Source organism: Oreochromis niloticus, linkage group LG20, assembly GCF_001858045.2.
Source record: "Oreochromis niloticus isolate F11D_XX linkage group LG20, O_niloticus_UMD_NMBU, whole genome shotgun sequence".
NCBI classification, from domain to species: domain Eukaryota; kingdom Metazoa; phylum Chordata; class Actinopteri; order Cichliformes; family Cichlidae; genus Oreochromis; species Oreochromis niloticus.
Genome location: NC_031984.2, coordinates 1,925,391 through 1,944,246, shown reverse-complemented (window position 1 = coordinate 1,944,246; position 18,856 = coordinate 1,925,391). Strand labels below are relative to the sequence as shown.

General features: G+C 40.0%; 1 protein-coding gene across 1 annotated transcript in view; it reads right to left on the bottom strand.

Moving 5' to 3' along the window:
• The window catches only part of LOC109196138 (uncharacterized), a 64,838-nt gene extending 52,350 nt beyond the window's left edge, over positions 1-12,488 (bottom strand). The window contains exons 1-4 of the mRNA XM_019349449.2: positions 12,380-12,488; positions 8,488-8,817; positions 5,909-6,229; positions 5,247-5,476 (exon numbers count right to left, since the gene is read on the bottom strand). Coding sequence (XP_019204994.1) covers positions 5,247-5,476; positions 5,909-6,229; positions 8,488-8,817; positions 12,380-12,419 — 921 coding nt within the window. The 5' untranslated portion in view covers positions 12,420-12,488. The remainder of the gene's footprint in view (positions 1-5,246; positions 5,477-5,908; positions 6,230-8,487; positions 8,818-12,379) is intronic.
• Positions 12,489-18,856: the final 6,368 nt, after the last annotated feature.

Below are 18,856 nucleotides of genomic sequence, written 5' to 3'. Positions count from 1 at the left end.
TTCATTTTTGTTCTAAGCAGGCCTGGAAGAGAGTGAACCGACGGCGCTGACAAAATTACCAAGTACGAAAATCAGGTGGGCATTACAGATTATAATTGATTACAATCAGAGACTGATTGGCGGCGAGTCTCTGTCTAAAAATGGATTGTATCGATTCAATCCAGTCAAAAATATAGAGAACTATTTTCCTAAAAAGGAAAACGAAATAAAACAAATGATTGAGCTCATTTTGCTGATGTGGAGCATCTGATGACGTGCGCAGAAGGCTGCAGATCAGCAAAAATATCATGTGTGAATGCATGTGAGTGAATGTGAGTGACTGGACCAAGGTGGGAATGAATAAATGTGGACAAATTTACCGTGTGAGGAAAAGAAAGGGGATGCTTTGTTTTGCTTTTGCCATAAGCAGGACAAGTGGGAGACTTAAATCTGGGGATGCTGATGTTCCTTTGAGAGAATTTCTGTTTAATTGATTTGGGTTAGACCATGTTATTACATTATAAAATGCTAAAAGGGAAATATTGTTTGATATAACTCAAGTTACCATTAACTGAAGAAACACAGGACTGATGATAGTTCTGATTAAGGTTATTTTTGTTATGACACAGATTGGATCATACAGGGGGAGTTGAGTATGAAATGTAAAGCACAGGTTTTGTTTCCAGGAAGTTCCAAGGATCCAGACTTTGCATGGAGCAACGATTTGGAGAAGATTTGACATAATAATTTAATTGATTTTATTCCTTAAACACAGGTTTTCAGGGCCGGAGCGAAATACCGGAGAGGAAGATGGCTGAAGTGTTTGGAGAAATGATATGACTAACCTTTTTTCTTTTAATTTGTTAAGCTTGGGTGGAGCATTTTGAGTTTTTTGCCACATGAGATGTGTCAAAAAAGAGAGGGGTTTAAGGTTTAGTTTGTTTAATTTGAAATGGGTTTTAGTATGATTTTATAACTATTGGGGTTGTTTGATAATTTAGATATGGTAAAACTGGGGCAGAGAATGTTATTGTTAAAAGAAAGGATTAAAATGAACTGAATTCGGTTTAGAAGATAAAATGCTGGTGTTCATACGCTGCTGTATATAAAACTTAAAGGGAAACTGTGGGAATAAAGGATATGCTTTGGGGAGATTAGTGAAGACTTTGAGTAGAAAATGTGTGATTTCTTTTGATTTTTAGGATAAGTTGTTATAATGTAGGCTTTAGAAACAGATAGTAAATAGATTTATTTCTAGGGTAGAGGAGAGCTTTTTATGAGGATGTTAGAAGTGCTTTGAGGCAAAAGGCCTGAAATTCCTTTAGCTTTTAACTGAATTTGAGTTGGCCCTGTAACAAGTGACAGACAAGAGGAACTGAATAGGAGTTTGCTTGTAACTAAACTGTGTGACATGTAAAATATTGAGATAACACATGCAGCTCTAAATTAGTCTCATTATATAAAAAGCAGTTACAGAATAACAAATGCTTGTTGAAGTGACCAAGTTTTTGTTTAAGACAGAAGCAAAAGGGGAGAAAGCTTATATAGTTTGGTTAAGTGTGATAAAGTATAAATTAGAATGAATCATTACATTAAGAGCAGCAAAATGAAATAAAATGATATATTAAAACAGGAAATAACACAGGAAATGTGAGTTTTTAAAATACAGGTGGAGTTCAGCTTTTAGCTATGATGAAATTTACTTAGGAGCTATTGATTATATGTTTACACTTAGTCAATTAGAGTGGTTATTTTTTTGTTTTTTTATTATCCTTTTAGTAGAATAAGCCGTTATAATGATTTTCTTGATACATTTTCTTGTGATAGGTGACTTTAGATGAGGGGTAGGCCCTTGCAGCAGTGACAGTTTTGTGTACAGGATGTGGGTGATCAGATAAGGAACAACAGGAAACATATGACAGCAGTGCAGTAAGACTGTTAAAAGCTGTAGATTGAGATGAGTGATGTTTAAGATTATATAGGAATAAAAGTCAAAAATCAAATACGAGATTAGGTTCATGTTTTGAGTAATAATAGGTTAAATCAAGTTTGAATAAAGAGAGCACTTGAGGAACAGAGTAAGTTAGAGCCGTAGTAGGGAGAAAGTGTTTTCTATCCTTTGCAGGAGGCCCAGAAGAGAGGGACCCAGGAGAGGAGCAGAGACCACTTAAGCATGAAGTGTTCTCAAGTGGGAGCGGGCAGTTCATTACTAAGACCATCTAGATGACATGGGGTTGTCTGGTTCACTAAGTCACAGAATGCCAAGAGAGGGTCAGAGCTAAGAACAGTGATCCTAATGTCCATGACGTCAGGGGTGGACAGGGAAGCAGCTGAATGGGCCGAGGAGTGACCCAACGTAATGTATGGTGACCTCTGGTGTGCCAGAGGTCGAGCTGTGGGTAGTGACTATTGAGAATAGAAATATTTTACTGCTATTATTTGCTGCTATTTTTATAATCATCATTACCATTTCATGTTAATAGTGATGTTGCATTCAGAGGCATTCAGATGTTCAAATATATGGGTATTATATTAGTCTTTATTACAGGTCCAGAAAGAACCACTTTAAACTGTGGAGTTGAATCTATAATTTTAATGTTTATGCAGACTGCAGGGTGAAAGAGTAACTCTGTGCTAAAAGAAGACAGGAAGTTATATGTTTTTGAAGTTACATGCTTTTGCAGAAGTGAAACTGAAACCAGAGTTTAACTGCAAGTTAAGAGCAGGGTGTTATTATGCATGTATCGTTGATTACTATATTAGGAGGAGCAAACATATTGGCAGATCTGAGAAGGAAAACCTGTGTTATGAAAATGATTTTAATCTTTTATACATGATTGCATTTGAGCTTATTAAAGAGCTGTGGCTCCTGGTCAAGTGAAGGTCAGAAACTCTTGGCGGGCGTTATGATCTGCCAATACACGGTGAGGAGGACTGGAGCTCTGAAAGGAATTGCAACACACCTGCTTACATGACATATGCCTGGAGTTATATCCTTATATCCTTATATTCTTTAGAGCTAAGAGTTAAGTTTGTATCATTTATCACTTATATCCTTTTGAGTAAGTCTTAAGTTTCATTTATGTTCAGTTTGAGTAAGTTTCCTTCATGGTTTGAGTATCATCATTTGAGTGTGACATTTAGAAGTCACACATAGTTCAGCTGTGCACGAGCACAGGCCTTATGTCTGGCTAGGACGAGGGGTGTGAGGTGAGCCGGAGTGCAGGAGAGGTCATGACACATACATAGCATACACAGCAGACACACACACACACATACACACCATAATAGATCTATTTTGGTAAGTGAGAAGTGAAGATGTGTTTTTGCTGCAATTGCAGAACTGTGCCGAAGTACTTAGAGGAAGTGCAACTGATGTTGAGATAAGAAGGCGTACGTGGTAGTCTGTTACAGGAAGTGGACCAGATGTCCCGGGAGATAAGCGACAGCGAAGACAGCTGACAGGAAGCGCCTGCCGTTGACCCGAAGAAGATGTTCTGTTTTAGACTATGTTAAGAGTCATTGTGGTTTTGGAGTGACGTATGCTTTGTTTAAATCTGCCTAGCAACAGAAAAGGGGGCTGTACTATCTTAACCCTATAAAACCGTTGTCTGAAGATGGTAAAGCAGTTCAATACTGATTGGGTTGTTGAACTCACACATGTGTAATTCATTAAAATGTCGTCTAATTGCACACTGGACCGGATCTGTGGTTATTTATGGATTCCTCTCTCGACATTGAACCCTAACATGACCAAAAGAACGAGATCACGGAAATAAGCTTCCTCGGAAGGGTGGCTGGCCTCTCCCTTAGAGATAGGGTGAGAAGCTCGGCCATTCGGGAGGGGCTCAGAGAAGAGCCGCTCCAGGATTCAAAATCCTGCTCCTCACATACAAGGTCTTAAATAATCAGGCCCCATCTTATCTTGATGACCTTGTAGTACCATATCACCCTATTAGAGCACTTCGCTCTCGCTCTGCAGGCCTACTTGTTGTTCCTAGAGTGTTTAAAAGTAGAATGGGAGGCAGAGCCTTCAGTTTTCAGGCCCCTCTTCTGTGGAACCAACTTCCAGTTTGGATTCAGGAGACAGACACTATCTCTACTTTCAAGATTAGGCTTCAAACTTTCCTTTTTGCTAAAGCATATAGTTAGGGCTGGACCAGGTGACCCTGAATCCTCCCTTAGTTATGCTGCAATAGACGTAGGCTGCCGGGGATTCCCATGATGCATTGAGTTTTTCCTTTCCAGTCACCTTTCTCACTCAATATGTGTTAATAGACCTCTCTGCATCGAATCATATCTGTTATTAATCTCTGTCTCTCTTCCACAGCATGTCTTTATCCTGTTTTCTTTCTCTCACCCCAACCGGTCGCAGCAGATGGCCCCGCCCCTCCCTGAGCCTGGTTCTGTCAGGCTCAGGTTTCCACTGTTGCCAAAGTGCTTGCTCATAGGGGGTCATATGATTGTTGGATTTTTTTCTGTATGTATTAATGTAGGGTCTACCTTACAGTATAAAGCGCTTTGAGGTGCCTTTGCCACAGTGTAAATAAAATTCAGTTGAACTGAAATGATTAGAACTGTGGAGCCTTCAAATAAAAACTACTAAAACTGCTCACTGAAGGGATCCAACTCTATTAGCTCATCAGTGATGTTCCACATGAACGGCAAGATAATTTGAGACAATAAACTGGTTTCTGTCCATGGCTATATATTGCAGCGTGCAGTGGAGATGGCAATAACAGGATCTTCAGGAGCTGGAGCAAATGGAGGTAGAAGTAGAGATGACCATTGGTGGACAAGTAAGGTATTTGCTTTTTGTGGAACAATATAAAAATACTTTGAAACATACCTAAAAATGCTGCTTAAAGAAGGAATATTTCCGTATTTCAGTGTCTATAAAAGCAGAGTAGGTTTGATCCTAGTGTTTCTGATGTCTTCATTTTTGGAGGTTGGGCCCCAGTTTTCATATGTGACAGATAACTGAAAATAAAACATAAAAAAGATAAAAGTTGAGATGCACAACATATATTTGATCACAGTTTAATCCAATATCTAATAATTATCAAATGAATAGCTGTTGAAAAGGACCAAAGGTGCGTGATCAGAATAAGATGTGACACCCTAGTATGTTGATCTCTTGTTTACATTTATAGCAGCAGAAAAGTCTGTGAATGCTTACTATGAAAACCTGTACTGACAATGTGACTAAAACCAGCAGTCACTGAAACACACACAAACAAGGAAAAAAACAAGTTAAAGAAACTTACCTCCATGTTTGTGTCATCAGCATATTCTCTGATGTTTTGTCCAAAGTTCCTCTTTATCTTCCAAATGTAGAGGAGCAGCAAAACAACCGATAACAGCAAAACACCAACTGAGATCAGACAGACAGCCAGAGGCAAGAAGGAGTCGGGACAATCTGATGAAGGTGTGGAGACGGCTGAAGTGAAACTCTGAGTCTGTGTTGTTGGTGGTGCAGAGGTGTGTGGGTTTGAAGCTGTGAGCAATAAACAGAAAACAATCAGACACTAAATCAGCACTGATCCAGGTAAATATGGAATACTAAAGAATCATATTGCCAGCACTTAAAAACACAAAATACAGGACTGAATATTGTAATAAGGTAAATCAGGGAAGGAAAACTCAGGATTCGGTATCTGAAAGTATCTTAATGGATACTTTTCACATGCAGGAACCAAACTTATGGTTGGTAGATAGCACGCTCTAATTTATGACCGTGTGTGTGAAAGAGAGAGACAACAGAATTCTGGTGAGTATGTACTACATACTTTAGCATTTGGCATCTTTTGCATTAACTGTAAACTTCATCTTCAGTTTTAGGGTTTATTCTTTATTCATCTGTTTATTTCAACAAAGAACATTTGACTGAATGTAAAGAAAATTTTTATGATTTGGTAAAGAAACTTACCCTCTACAACAAAAACATCATCAGTGTCGTATGAATCAGGAGACAAAGGGTCGCCGTAACCACACCAGTACTGTCCCGTGTCAGACTTGGTCAGCTGTCTGATGGTTGCATACAGTCCAAACGCAGATCCTTTTGTGTATTTGATGCTGTACCTGCCATTCTCAGCTTTGTCATTAGTTGTGTCAATGAAAATATTTCCTTCTTTTTTACACGGATTCTTGCAAAGGAACTTCCTCTGTCCATGGACAGCATTGTCACATGGAATTGAGATTTCATCTCCCTCAGTCTGCGCACGGAAGAATCCAGAGCTTTTATTAAATTCTGTAAAATCGATAAAAACTCATTAAGTACTATCTGTACTTCCTGTCAGCTGTTACATTCTAATGACAACATTTCCTGTACTCGTCTAACACAGAGCTTCAGTGTGTTATTACCAGTGTTGGGTAAGTTACTTTAAATTAGTAACTTAGTTACATTACTAGTTACTTCTCTAAAAAAGTAACTCAGTTACTTCAAGTTACTCGTTACTTTCAAAGTAACTAGTTACTAGGGAAAGTAACTTTGGTTTTACTCAGAATTCTCTTGTTAATGTGTTGCTTCCGTAACTGGATACCCAGCCAGACTGCCAGTCTTCTAGCTTGCTTACTTGCCACAAGTGCACTGTGCCACCTACCAATAGAAAGGAAAAAATAATGTGCACATTTCCACGAGAGAAATCCCACGCCTGGACCGTCGTTGACCGCCGCCATGATTCTAGCCTGCTTTTTACATCCAACACAAAAACTGCAGTCGTGGTGCTTTTGATTGTACTCAGAACTCGGAAATTCTGCCTTCTGAATAGGAAGATGTAGGTAACACCAGACTGCAGATGAGCTGCATACAGAGCTGGACTGGGACAAAAAAATCGTCCCGGGCATTTTGACTAGAGACCGGCCCACCATCCATCCATCCATCCATCCATCCATTCGCTTCCGCTTATCCTTTCCAGGGTCGCGGGGGGCGCTGGAGCCTATCCCAACTGTCATAGGGCGAGAGGCGTGGCATCCCTATAATGGCCCACCATTATAGGAAAAATCATGAAGCCTTTGAATGAAAATAAACACTGTTGTGACAGTGATGTACACTGTTCTGATGGTATATATGTATCAATCTATCAATTGTTTGTTGTAAGACTCAGATAATTATTTTTTTTTTTTAAAGCGAGATATTTTAAATGAGAATAAGAAAGAAAAGTATTTCTTTGTGCCCCCCTTTCCCTGTTAATGCTCTACCTGCCCCCTGGCAACACTTTGCTAGACCCGCCCCTGCACAGTTACCAGCTGTCAGCTACGTAGAAAAGGATCCTGGTGTTATTTGTCTCTCAGAAACAGCTCATAACTTCCCTTCAACTCATTCATGTCACCTAAAAGGTAAACCTGTTTCTCCATCACCTGTTCAGCTCTGATGATTCAGTAAGGACATCTCCTGGTTTCATCTTCATGTTTCCCTCTCACCACATATCCAAACCGACATCATGACCAGCAGCTTTACAGCTGTGGCTCCAGCAAACATCAGCTGATACTAGAAATTAATATTAAATAAATTCTAACAACAGCTGATCAAGCTTAAACATGCTGCTGTTGTTTAACGCGACATCCGCTGGTTTCCTCTTTCTGGCGCAAAGTGGGCGATAAATAAACAAGAGAGAAAAGCTGATCAGCTGATCATTGATCAGTTTCGTGATTGAAGTAGAAACGGGAGAGGAGAGAATGAGAGAAGAAGAGGCAGCTGTGCAGCTTCAGCTTTGTGTCTTTTTCATTGTAGCTGAAGTACCGGACAAACTGTGTTCCTTTTCACCTCAATACGAAACGCGTAATATTTTCTCTGAATACCAGACGATTCTGTTTTTTACGGGACGGTTGGCAACTCTAATAATTAACCGTATGAACAAAATAAAGTTCAACATCAGTAACATAGCACCCACACAGCTGTATAGAAACTCCGTCATGCTAGCTAGCACGCAGTACGAAAATGTCAGCATACCGAAAATAAACTCCACCTAAACTTGGTTTATATCTGACTCAGATAGACTGCAGGTCATAACTTCTTACCTGAAGTTCAGTTCACCTGACACGCGGACCGGCGGCCGCTTCGGGTCTCTCCTCTTGCCTCCCTTTCCTTCATCCACCTGCTGGCCTCCACCACTTGCTAATGTTATTGAATCTGTGGAAGCTCCGCGATATCCACGACACGAAGTAACGAGTAACGAGCCTATCTAAATCCCAGTAACGAGTAACGCGTTCCTGGTTTTGGCATAATAACTAGTTACTGTGCTCGTTACCACAATAATAACGTAGTTACTGTAACGCGTTAGTCCCAACACTGGTTATTACCTAAAGTGTGTTATAATCTAGTCTGGCATGAGATACAACACAATGTATCCAATGACTTCAAGTCAGTGTAATCTATGAATTATATAATAACTAATTAAAGTGTCTGAGTTAAAATAGGTCTGTATTTAGCCTGAGAGTTTATGGAGGTATGAGAGCAGGTGGATGGTGGTTGAATTACAAATTCAATGACGTTTGGTAGAAACTCACCATTGGAAACTCTGACCTCAATGTCTGAGTAAGAATCTGGAGCTGAAGATTTACCCAAACCATATCGATACCTTCCTGAATCAGACTTGATTGCATGTGTGATGGTGAAAGACAGCCTTCCTCTTCCTGAAGATGCATTTTTGTATTCAATCTTGAATTTGCCGCTCTGAGCTGTGGTTCCATCTGTTTTAATGAGGATGTTTTCTGCTCTCTCACATTTTTCCTTACAGAAGAACTTTATGTTTCCAGACACAGTGAGGTAACCATAAAGTGATAAATTCCCTCCTTCAGGCCCAACCCAAATGCTGGCTTTGACAAACCCAGTTGTACCTGTTGGACAGATAAACAGTGAATGCAGGTGATTCAGCTCAGTGTCAATACAAGATGTTAAACAGGTACAAAATTGTGATCTGTTTGTGTGTGCTATGGTCACAAACTGTGCTTTTCTTGTCAGCCCTAAACTGGGAATTAGCCCTAAAAGACAGCTCTGCCTCCCTCTGTCTGTGACCGTAGGTTTGACAGGAGAAACTAAATGAACAACATGCTAACCAGTGCAGGTCTGAAGCACCTATGTCAGCCGTTTCAAAATAAACAGGAACACAACCAAGCACCTCTGCACCATGTGTAGATGCTAGCATCAGTATTATAAAGTGTTAAATTTCCTCCATCAGGTCCAACCTAAATGCTGGCTTTGACAAAGCCAGTTGTACCTGTTGAACAGATAAACAGTAATTACTGATGATCAAGACTTTATCTGTGGAACGTCAGCACAGTCTCAAAGCAAAACACAGACTTAAAATATTAGTTAATAATTCCCTTTTGTACATGGACATGGTTTACCCTTTTATTGCACTCACTTATTTAATGAAGGCTCTTCTTAGAGGAATAATCAACCAGGTCGTAATAAAGGAAGCTTGTAGGGCTGAGCATATGCAAATCACAGAAAAGTGTGTGGGAAGAGAAATAACAGCAGCAGGAAAATTTATTGAACACTATAACTTTGGTGAAATTACAAACAGGGATCAGGGCAGCTACTTGTGTTATTCTTTAGCATTGTAGCATCACCAGGTAAATTCACATGCTCTTTTTATCTAAATAAAATGTCACCACACCTTTGTGTCACATTAAAAACAACACACAAAGGAATGCATCTTTAAAGATGAACTATGGAGCATTTAACTCCTGGTCTGTTTGTAGTGGCTCCTGTAAAGCAAGTCTTCCACTAACCTGTTTGACTGTCTCCAGTCAATCCCACCACAGTGCTTTCAGATTCCTGCTGACCTTTGCCGGTCAGTGGAAGTCAAATATAATGGAAACTCGATATAATTCAGTGAGGCGACATCTAACGAGTGATTTTTGTTTTAATTCAGAGTTTTAGCGGTTTGACTAAAGTTGAGCTTCAGTTTATTTAACTTTAATATCTTACTGGAACACCGTCACTACACAACCCAGTACTATCCATGTCACGCTTTGCCTCTCCTTGTCGTGAAATGGATATGCTGGGAGTGACATTCACACGATGTCCTCTAGTGGACAAATGGGTCTATTACACACTTAGGCGTGGTACTGGTACTATATTTACAGTCCTGATCAAAAGTTTAAGACCACTTAAAAAATGGCAGAAAATCACATTTTGATTGATGGGATCTTAACAAGGTTCCAAGTAGAAATTCAACATGCAAGAAGAAGAAATGAGAGTGAGAAAAAAAAAATTTTGAGCATGCAATTTATTGAAAACACCGCTTAAACTGAAACAGGCTGTTTTACAGCTGATCAAAAGCTTAGGACCACACACCTTTAAAAGACCAAATTTGTGAAAAAATGTGGATTCATTATCATTTTTTGTCAGGTAGTCACACTGTCATGACAGTGTGTCACATGGCAAAGGACTGCAGCCCCATAACCATCAGACAGCGTCTGAGACTGAAGGGCTTCAAAAACAAAAACGTCTTCAAAGGCTTTGACTCCTTGAACTGACAGTTTGGACTTTGCAAGAGAGCACCAAACATGGGACACTGAAATGTGGAAGAAAGTTTTATTCTCTGATGAGAAAAAACATAACCTTGATGGTCCTGATGGTTTCCAACATTACTGGCATGACAAGCAGATCCCACCTGAAATGTTTTCTACATGCCACAGTGGAGGGGGCGCCATAACAGTCTGGGGTGCTTTTTCCTTCAGTGAAACAATGGAGCTTCAGGAGATGCAGGGGCATCAAACCACCTCTGGTTCTGTCCAGATGTTGCAGAGATCATCCCTTGTGACTGAGGGCCCTCGTCTGTCAAATCAAATCAAATCAAATCAAATCACCTTTATTGTCACATCACATGTGCAGGTACACTGGTACAGTACATGCGAGTGAAATTCTTGTGTGCAAGCTTCACAAGCAACAGAGTTGTGCAAAATACAATAACGTGCAACAAGCAAAATATAAAAATATAAAAATGTGTGGTAACGACTGGGTTTTTCAACAGGACAACGCTACAGTACACAATGCCTGCAGGACAAAGGACTTCTTCCAGGAGAATAACATCACTCTTTTAGACCATCCTGCGTGTTCCCCTGGTCTAAATCCAAATGAGAACCTTTGGGGATGGATGGCAAGGGAAGTTAACAAAAATGGACAACAGTTCCAGACAGTAGACGCCCTTCGTGCGGCCATCTTCACCACTTGGAGAAATGTTCTCTATCACCTCATGGAAACACGTGCACCAAGCATGCCGCAACAAATTTTTGAAGTGATCAACAATAATGATGGAGCTCCTCATTACTCAGTTCATGTTTGGAGCTTTGATTTCTGTTTTGGGAGGTATACAGGATTTTTGGAGGTGTGGTCCTAAACTTTTGATCAGCTGTAAAACAGCCTGTTTCAGTTTAAGTGTTGTTTTCAATAAATTGCATGCTCAAAAAAATGTTTTGTCTCACTCCCATTTCTTCATGTTGCATGTTGAAGCTCTGCTTGGAACCTTGTTAAGATCCAACCATGTAAAATATGGCCCAAAGTCAGGGTGCAGGAGGTTTTCAGCTCATCGCAAACTTATCGAGAGACAGAAATAGAAAGAAAGAGGAAGTAATGGTTCACTTTACTCAAGTTCAGCTTTCTGACTGATCAGACAAAAGGGGAAGTGCAGTGGTAGAAACTGTTTTAATTGTTTTTCTCCAACAGAATGAAATTTTTTCAGTCCAACCAACTTCATAAAACTCATTTCAAACAACAGTTGATCCTTGTGTTGAACATTAAATATGAAGTACACAGACAAAACCCGGGAATATTTACACTTTTATGGCTCAAAAAAACTTCATCGACTTGTCTTTGAGCTTTTATTTACAGCAATGTCATGCTTTTCACGTTCACTCTTAACCACACTCTTAAAACTTAAGCACACATTGAGTTTTTGTGTCTGACTGCTGTGAAAACCACAGAACCAGCACACTGTGAGAATAAGACTTCATTAACTATTTAATGCATCTGACAAAGACGTCTTAGATCACTTTCCAAAAAGTTGATTCTGTTCATCTGGAGTTAGTTTTCAGTGGAGAAACATTTCAAAGTCATCCAACTGACTTCAGTCTCAGCTGACTGCAGGTTTCCCGACCTTATAAACAGTATATTTGCATAATGACTGACACAAGCACCACTGACTAACTTTGGGCTGCAATTTAACGATCCAAGTCACAATGAGCTCTGACTTAGATCACTTTTTACCACAAAACCTGTTAAACATAATGGGTGGACAGGTTCACATGTCAAAACATCATGGTGCATGATGTAACAACAATAATGAATACACTTAAGAAAAAAATCATCAAATATTCTGACAAAAGCAAACCAAATGTGCAAAAGCAATGTATGCTGCAGTGTTAAAGAGAAAATCAGATCATCAATTCTCACCTGATAAGAAGCAGAAGACCAGAACATGATGGATATTCATTATGAATTTGATACTAATCAAGAAAAATATTGAATGACAGGAGAACTGCTTCTACCTCTTCACTCCCTTCACTCTGTCTAAACTCTGTCATTTAGAAAGATCTTATTTAACATTTGCTTCCTCTGTTTCTGACTGAGGAAGACTGAGAAAAGTGAGGGAAGTAACTTCTGGTTACGGAAGATGTGGCCAAAAAACAAGTTACAAAAATAAATGAGACAAAGTGTGAAAGACAAGCTTGTTCAGCAAGAGATGAAGATTAATAAGACTAACTAACAAACAAGCTGTTTTCTCTGTGCTTATTTCAACTTGAAAGCTTTAATTTAAGCTCGTGAACAAAGGAGCGCCTCCATTTGAACTTTTGAAATCAGAATCCGAGCCTGTGTCTCAGAAGAGTCGATTTTCATAACACAGCATTGTCCACTTTCGTTAAGTATCTTTCAGAGAAACGTCTCTTTTAATCTGCAGGATGAAACTCACTGCTGAGAACTGCAGAAGCAAATGAAGGAACTTAAACTTGCTGAACTTAAAAATAGCCCACTCACTTCTCGTAATTCACACCATGCAGTGATGTGCATCCAGTCTGAAATATTCTTTTGGGTCATTTAATTGTTTTTTAAATGAAAATCATTGTTAGCACAAGTAAATTTGGAATTGGAGCAGAGCTGAGTGGAAATCTTCCACAACAGTAAAATGGCTGTTAGCTCGCTGCTACCTTGTACCTCAGTGTAGAACAAACAGATACTTAAAATCCTCCATTCCATTTAAGGGAATGGAGGATATGTGTGTGTGTGTGTAACTAGACTTTATGCATATTATGTAAGGTGTGGCTATATAAATATATGTACAACTCTGTGTATATATGTTTATGGACAGGCATGCAATGTAGTGACAAGGATTGACAAGAACTACAGTTTTTTTTAATTGGTTTGGCACTATTTTCATAACTAAAGTGTGCGTTTTCAAATCTCTCAGTACAAAACTCACATTTGATCACATTTGTAACACCACTAGTCATTCTTTCAAATCTGATGTCATGATTTCATTGCATTTGCACATATTTACATTCCACGTAATCATTGTATCAGAACACATGATCACTGTGATATATTTTGAGAACATTTGCTTTAATCACCCAAACAAAACAGTAAGCTCTTTTTTCAACTTAGTAGTTTTACCAATCATTTCATTCAGGAGCAAATAATACAAGGTAAGTGATTCAAATTGTCCTTGATGATGAATGAGTGTAACTGAACTGTAAAACTGTACACAGCAAATATTACACTTATGTTCAGACATAAAAAAAATTATATAACTATATATGTCTTTGGACGGTGGGAGGAAGCCGGAGTACCCGGAGGGAACCCACGCAAACACGGGGAGAACATGCAAACTCCACACAGAAAGACCCCGGCCTGATGGTGGAATTGAACTCAGGACCTTCTTGCTGTGCGGCAACAGTGCTAACCACCGTGCCACCGTGCTGCCCAGCTTGTGGGGATAGGTTAATTGGATAATCCAAATTACCACTAGGTGTAAATGTGCGAGTGAATGTGAGTGCGAATGGTTGTCTGTCCCTGTGTGTTGGCCCTGCGACAGACTGGCGACCTGTCCAGGGTGTACCCCGCCTCTCGCCCTATGACAGCTGGGATAGGCTCCAGCGCCCCCCGCGACCCTGAAAAGGATAAGCGGAAGCGAATGGATGGATGGATGGATATATATATATACATACATACACATATACATACACACAGACACACACACACACACACACACACACATATGAAAAAGGGAGAAAAAAAACAAGTCATTTACATAAGCAAAATATATTTTTATTTTATTTTATTCTTATCACTTTTACACAATTAATCAACCCGGTCATTAACATTGGGCCATAAATTTTCATCAACATCACAGTGGATGTCTTGGTTGTTCAGGCACCGTGGGAAAAATCTCCTGGCATGACGAATCCAGGCTTGACATTGCTCAGCAGTTATATCACCACAAGCTTCACACATGGCTTGAAGAAGGGAGACATGCTCATGGGGATGGCGATCATACACCTTCCACCTCCATGTAGAGAAGAATTCCTCAATTGGGTTGAGGAAAGGGGAATATGGTGGAAGATAGAAGGTCATGAAGCGAGGATGTGTTTGAAACCATTCCTGAACCAGCTGTGCATGGTGGAAGCTGACATTGTCCCACACAACAACATAGACGATGTCTTCTCCCTGACAGGCCTGCTCCAGTTCATTTAAAAAAAACTATCAGGTGTTCAGTGTTGTATGACCCTAGAACTGGTCTACAGCCTAACACACCATCTTCAGATATAGCTGCACACATTGAGATGTTTCCCCCACGTTGTCCAGGGACTTGGATGGTAGCCCTTTGTCCAATAAGGTTACGTCCTCTGCGTCTAGTTTTTGCCAGATTGAAACCGGCCTCATCAACGAAAATATACTTGTGCTGATTCACAGCAGCGTCCAGCTCCATCACCCTCTAAAATGATCATTTAGTTAGTTTTTTTTACAACTAATAGTTGTCAGTACTGTTACAGTAATTGCATGCCAGTTTAGTGTTGTACCTGAATATATTCTGAACGCAGTTGTTTCACCCGGACATTGTTCCTCTCAAAAGGAACCAAGTAAATTTGTTTCATGGAAACCTGGTGCTTCTTCAAAAGCCGGGCAATCATTGGAAGGCTAATTGATGGCACATTGGCAAAGGTGTCATTGCTGTTCTCAATAGCCTGTTTGATTTCAGACAGCCGTATGTCATTCCTTGCCCTGACCATTTCCACCACAGCCAACTCCTGCTGGTCAGTCAAAACACGTGGGCGACCACCACCAGGTTGTCTCCTGTTAATTCTGAGGACAATCATATACTGTCAATATTGAAGTATTACCAATCACATTACTGTAAACTGACAATTACATGTTGTTCATCTATACAATAGGGTACTATTTTTTAGAAGTGAAGTTGCTATAGCAGGACATACCAGTTTTCTTGGCGAAAAGTTTGGATGATACAGGGAGTGCAGAATTATTAGGCAAGTTGTATTTTTGAGGAATAATTTTATTATTGAACAACAACCATGTTCTCAATGAACCCAAAAAACTCATTACAGTTTTTTCTGAATGCTTAAACCCTAACTGTGATTCTTATAGCACAATTTCTAAAACTATCAATACTTATAGCAAAACCACTTACTGAGTTTGCAAAACTAAAAGCACAAACACTGCTTTGCACTCAGTTTGCCATTTTGTAAGACACACTTTGCAGAACTTTAAACACAACTCACTGCTTACACTCAATTACCAAATTTTCAACACACTCCTAGCAAAACTATACACATTTATGGCCATTATTTACACTATTTTGCCAACTGTCTGGCACACTTTCACAAGTGAAAACTTTTTTAGATAATTAGTTCACTTTGCAATCAGCCTAAGCACTATGAATAAGCTACAGGTAAGCTCTGTGTGTGGAGTACAATGGAGGGAGCAGGAAGAGTGAGAAGTAGAGGAGGCCGAGGAAGAGGACGTGGAGGGGAAGAAGTAGGATGAAGAGGACGACAAGGACAAGGAGGAGCAAGAGGAGGACGAGGAGGGGGTAGAGGAAGGGTAAGAAGAGTAAGAAATAGAATTGCTGATGACATCAGAGCTACAATAGTGGACCATGTAATCAACCATGGAGTGACCCTGAGGGAAGCTGGCCAACGGGTTCAGCCTACCTCAAGCCGCTACACTGTAGCAAGCATCATAAGGACATTTTGAAATGAGAGTCGGTTAGTACAGTCACTTTGCACTAAGACTTGTAGCACTGCCATGCTAATGAGAAACACAACAATACCATAGATGTAAAAATACTGAAATTGTTACTTTACAGAATTGCTAGACGACCAGATGCTGGGGGCAGAGGAAGCATGTTCACTGCAGACCAAGAAACCCATATAGTCAATATGGTGATTGCAAATAATCCTATACTTGGAAATAAACACTTGTGTTTGTTTTGATGTGTGTGAATAAACACCAGTACTTGAAGTTTGGATCCCTCTATGCTTACGGATCTATGACAAAAGTATGAGCTCAAACTGACATAGCCTACCTTGTGCACAGAGAAAGCAAAAGCCAGATGTGTTTTTTATTCATACCATCAGTGTGCAGTTGGTGCATTGTGTGCTTAGTAGATGATGGCTTGTGTGTACTGTTTGATACGGAAACACCATTTTTACGAAGGTGTGAAGAGTTAATCTAGCTGTGTTCGCTTTTGCAAGAGAACTACAATGTTTTGATAATTGGGTGACAGGTTTTCTTATTTGTGTGTAGAGTTTTGCAAAAATAGCCAATAGTTACAAAAAATGTGCTTAAACAATCAGAAAAAACTGTAATATCAAAGCTGAATGTTTTTGGAAGTAGTTTTTAGTTTGTTTTTAGTTTTAGCTATTTTAGGGGGATATCTGTGAGTGCAGGTGACTATTACTGTGCATAATTATTAGGCAACTTAACAAAAAACAAATATATACCCATTTCAATTATTTATTTTTACCAGTGAAACCAATATAACATCTCCACATTCACAAATATACATTTCTGACATTCAAAAACAAAACCAAAACAAATCAGCGACCAATATAGCCACCTTTCTTTGCAAGGACACTCAAAAGCCTGCCGTCCATGGATTCTGTCAGTGTTTTGATCTGTTCACCATCAACATTGCGTGCAGCAGCAACCACAGCCTCCCAGACACTGTTCAGAGAGGTGTACTGTTTTCCCTCCTTGTAAATCTCACATTTGATGATGGACCACAGGTTCTCAATGGGGTTCAGATCAGGTGAACAAGGAGGCCATGTCATTAGTTTTTCTTCTTTTATACCCTTTCTTGCCAGCCACGCTGTGGAGTACTTGGACGCGTGTGATGGAGCATTGTCCTGCATGAAAATCATGTTTTTCTTGAAGGATGCAGACTTCTTCCTGTACCACTGCTTGAAGAAGGTGTCTTCCAGAAACTGGCAGTAGGACTGGGAGTTGAGCTTGACTCCATCCTCAACCCGAAAAGGCCCCACAAGCTCATCTTTGATGATACCAGCCCAAACCAGTACTCCACCTCCACCTTGCTGGCGTCTGAGTCGGACTGGAGCTCTCTGCCCTTTACCAATCCAGCCACGGGCCCATCCATCTGGCCCATCAAGACTCACTCTCATTTCATCAGTCCATAAAACCTTAGAAAAATCAGTCTTGAGATATTTCTTGGCCCAGTCTTGACGTTTCAGCTTGTGTGTCTTGTTCAGTGGTGGTCGTCTTTCAGCCTTTCTTACCTTGGCCATGTCTCTGAGTATTGCACACCTTGTGCTTTTGGGCACTCCAGTGATGTTGCAGCTCTGAAATATGGCCAAACTGGTGGCAAGTGGCATCTTGGCAGCTGCACGCTTGACTTTTCTCAGTTCATGGGCAGTTATTTTGCGCCTTGGTTTTTCCACACGCTTCTTGCGACCCTGTTGACTATTTTGAATGAAACGCTTGATTGTTCGATGATCACGCTTCAGAAGCTTTGCAATTTTAAGACTGCTGCATCCCTCTGCAAGATATCTCACTATTTTTGACTTTTCTGAGCCTGTCAAGTCCTTCTTTTGACCCATTTTGCCAAAGGAAAGGAAGGTGCCTAATAATTATGCACACCTGATATAGGGTGTTGATGTCATTAGACCACACCCCTTCTCATTACAGAGATGCACATCACCTAATATGCTTAATTGGTAGTAGGCTTTCGAGCCTATACAGCTTGGAGTAAGACAACATGCATGAAGAGGATGATGTGGACAAAATACTCATTTGCCTAATAATTCTGCACTCCCTGTATCTCTTCCTAGGTCCGGGGGACTGCTATTGTTACAGGCCCCACTATGATGGGCGCGTAGCCAGATTACGATCCTGTAAAACAGGAGAGAAAGTGAACACAGGAGACACGCTGACGTTCGCCTGGTCAGTCTTGCCAGAATTTATTCATACAACACGAGCATATCTGCTCCACTCTTTTGGTAACTCAATTGCACTATAACTGCTCATTCCCTCACATGGCTTATTTTCCACCAGTACATTTCAATATTAATCCACACCACTGGCATAAAACAAAAAAGGGTTTAAATGAATGAAACAAATGAAAACTACACCTCTTTTCCCATAAAACAGATAAACAAAATAATTCACATCATCATGGTAGTGTCTTATCATAGAAAGGAAACTCTACTTTCAACATTACTGCACTACTGTCCTTGCCAGCATTTTTGTTGGCCGTACTCTTATTAGCTCTCTCTCGCTTCATATGTCTTTTTTTCAGACCAGTTAGATTCTAACACTGAAACAGCAAGTTTACACATGACTTCAGGCGGGCTCAGAACACTTTACAGACACGTTATACAAAACATTTGCCATGAACACAAA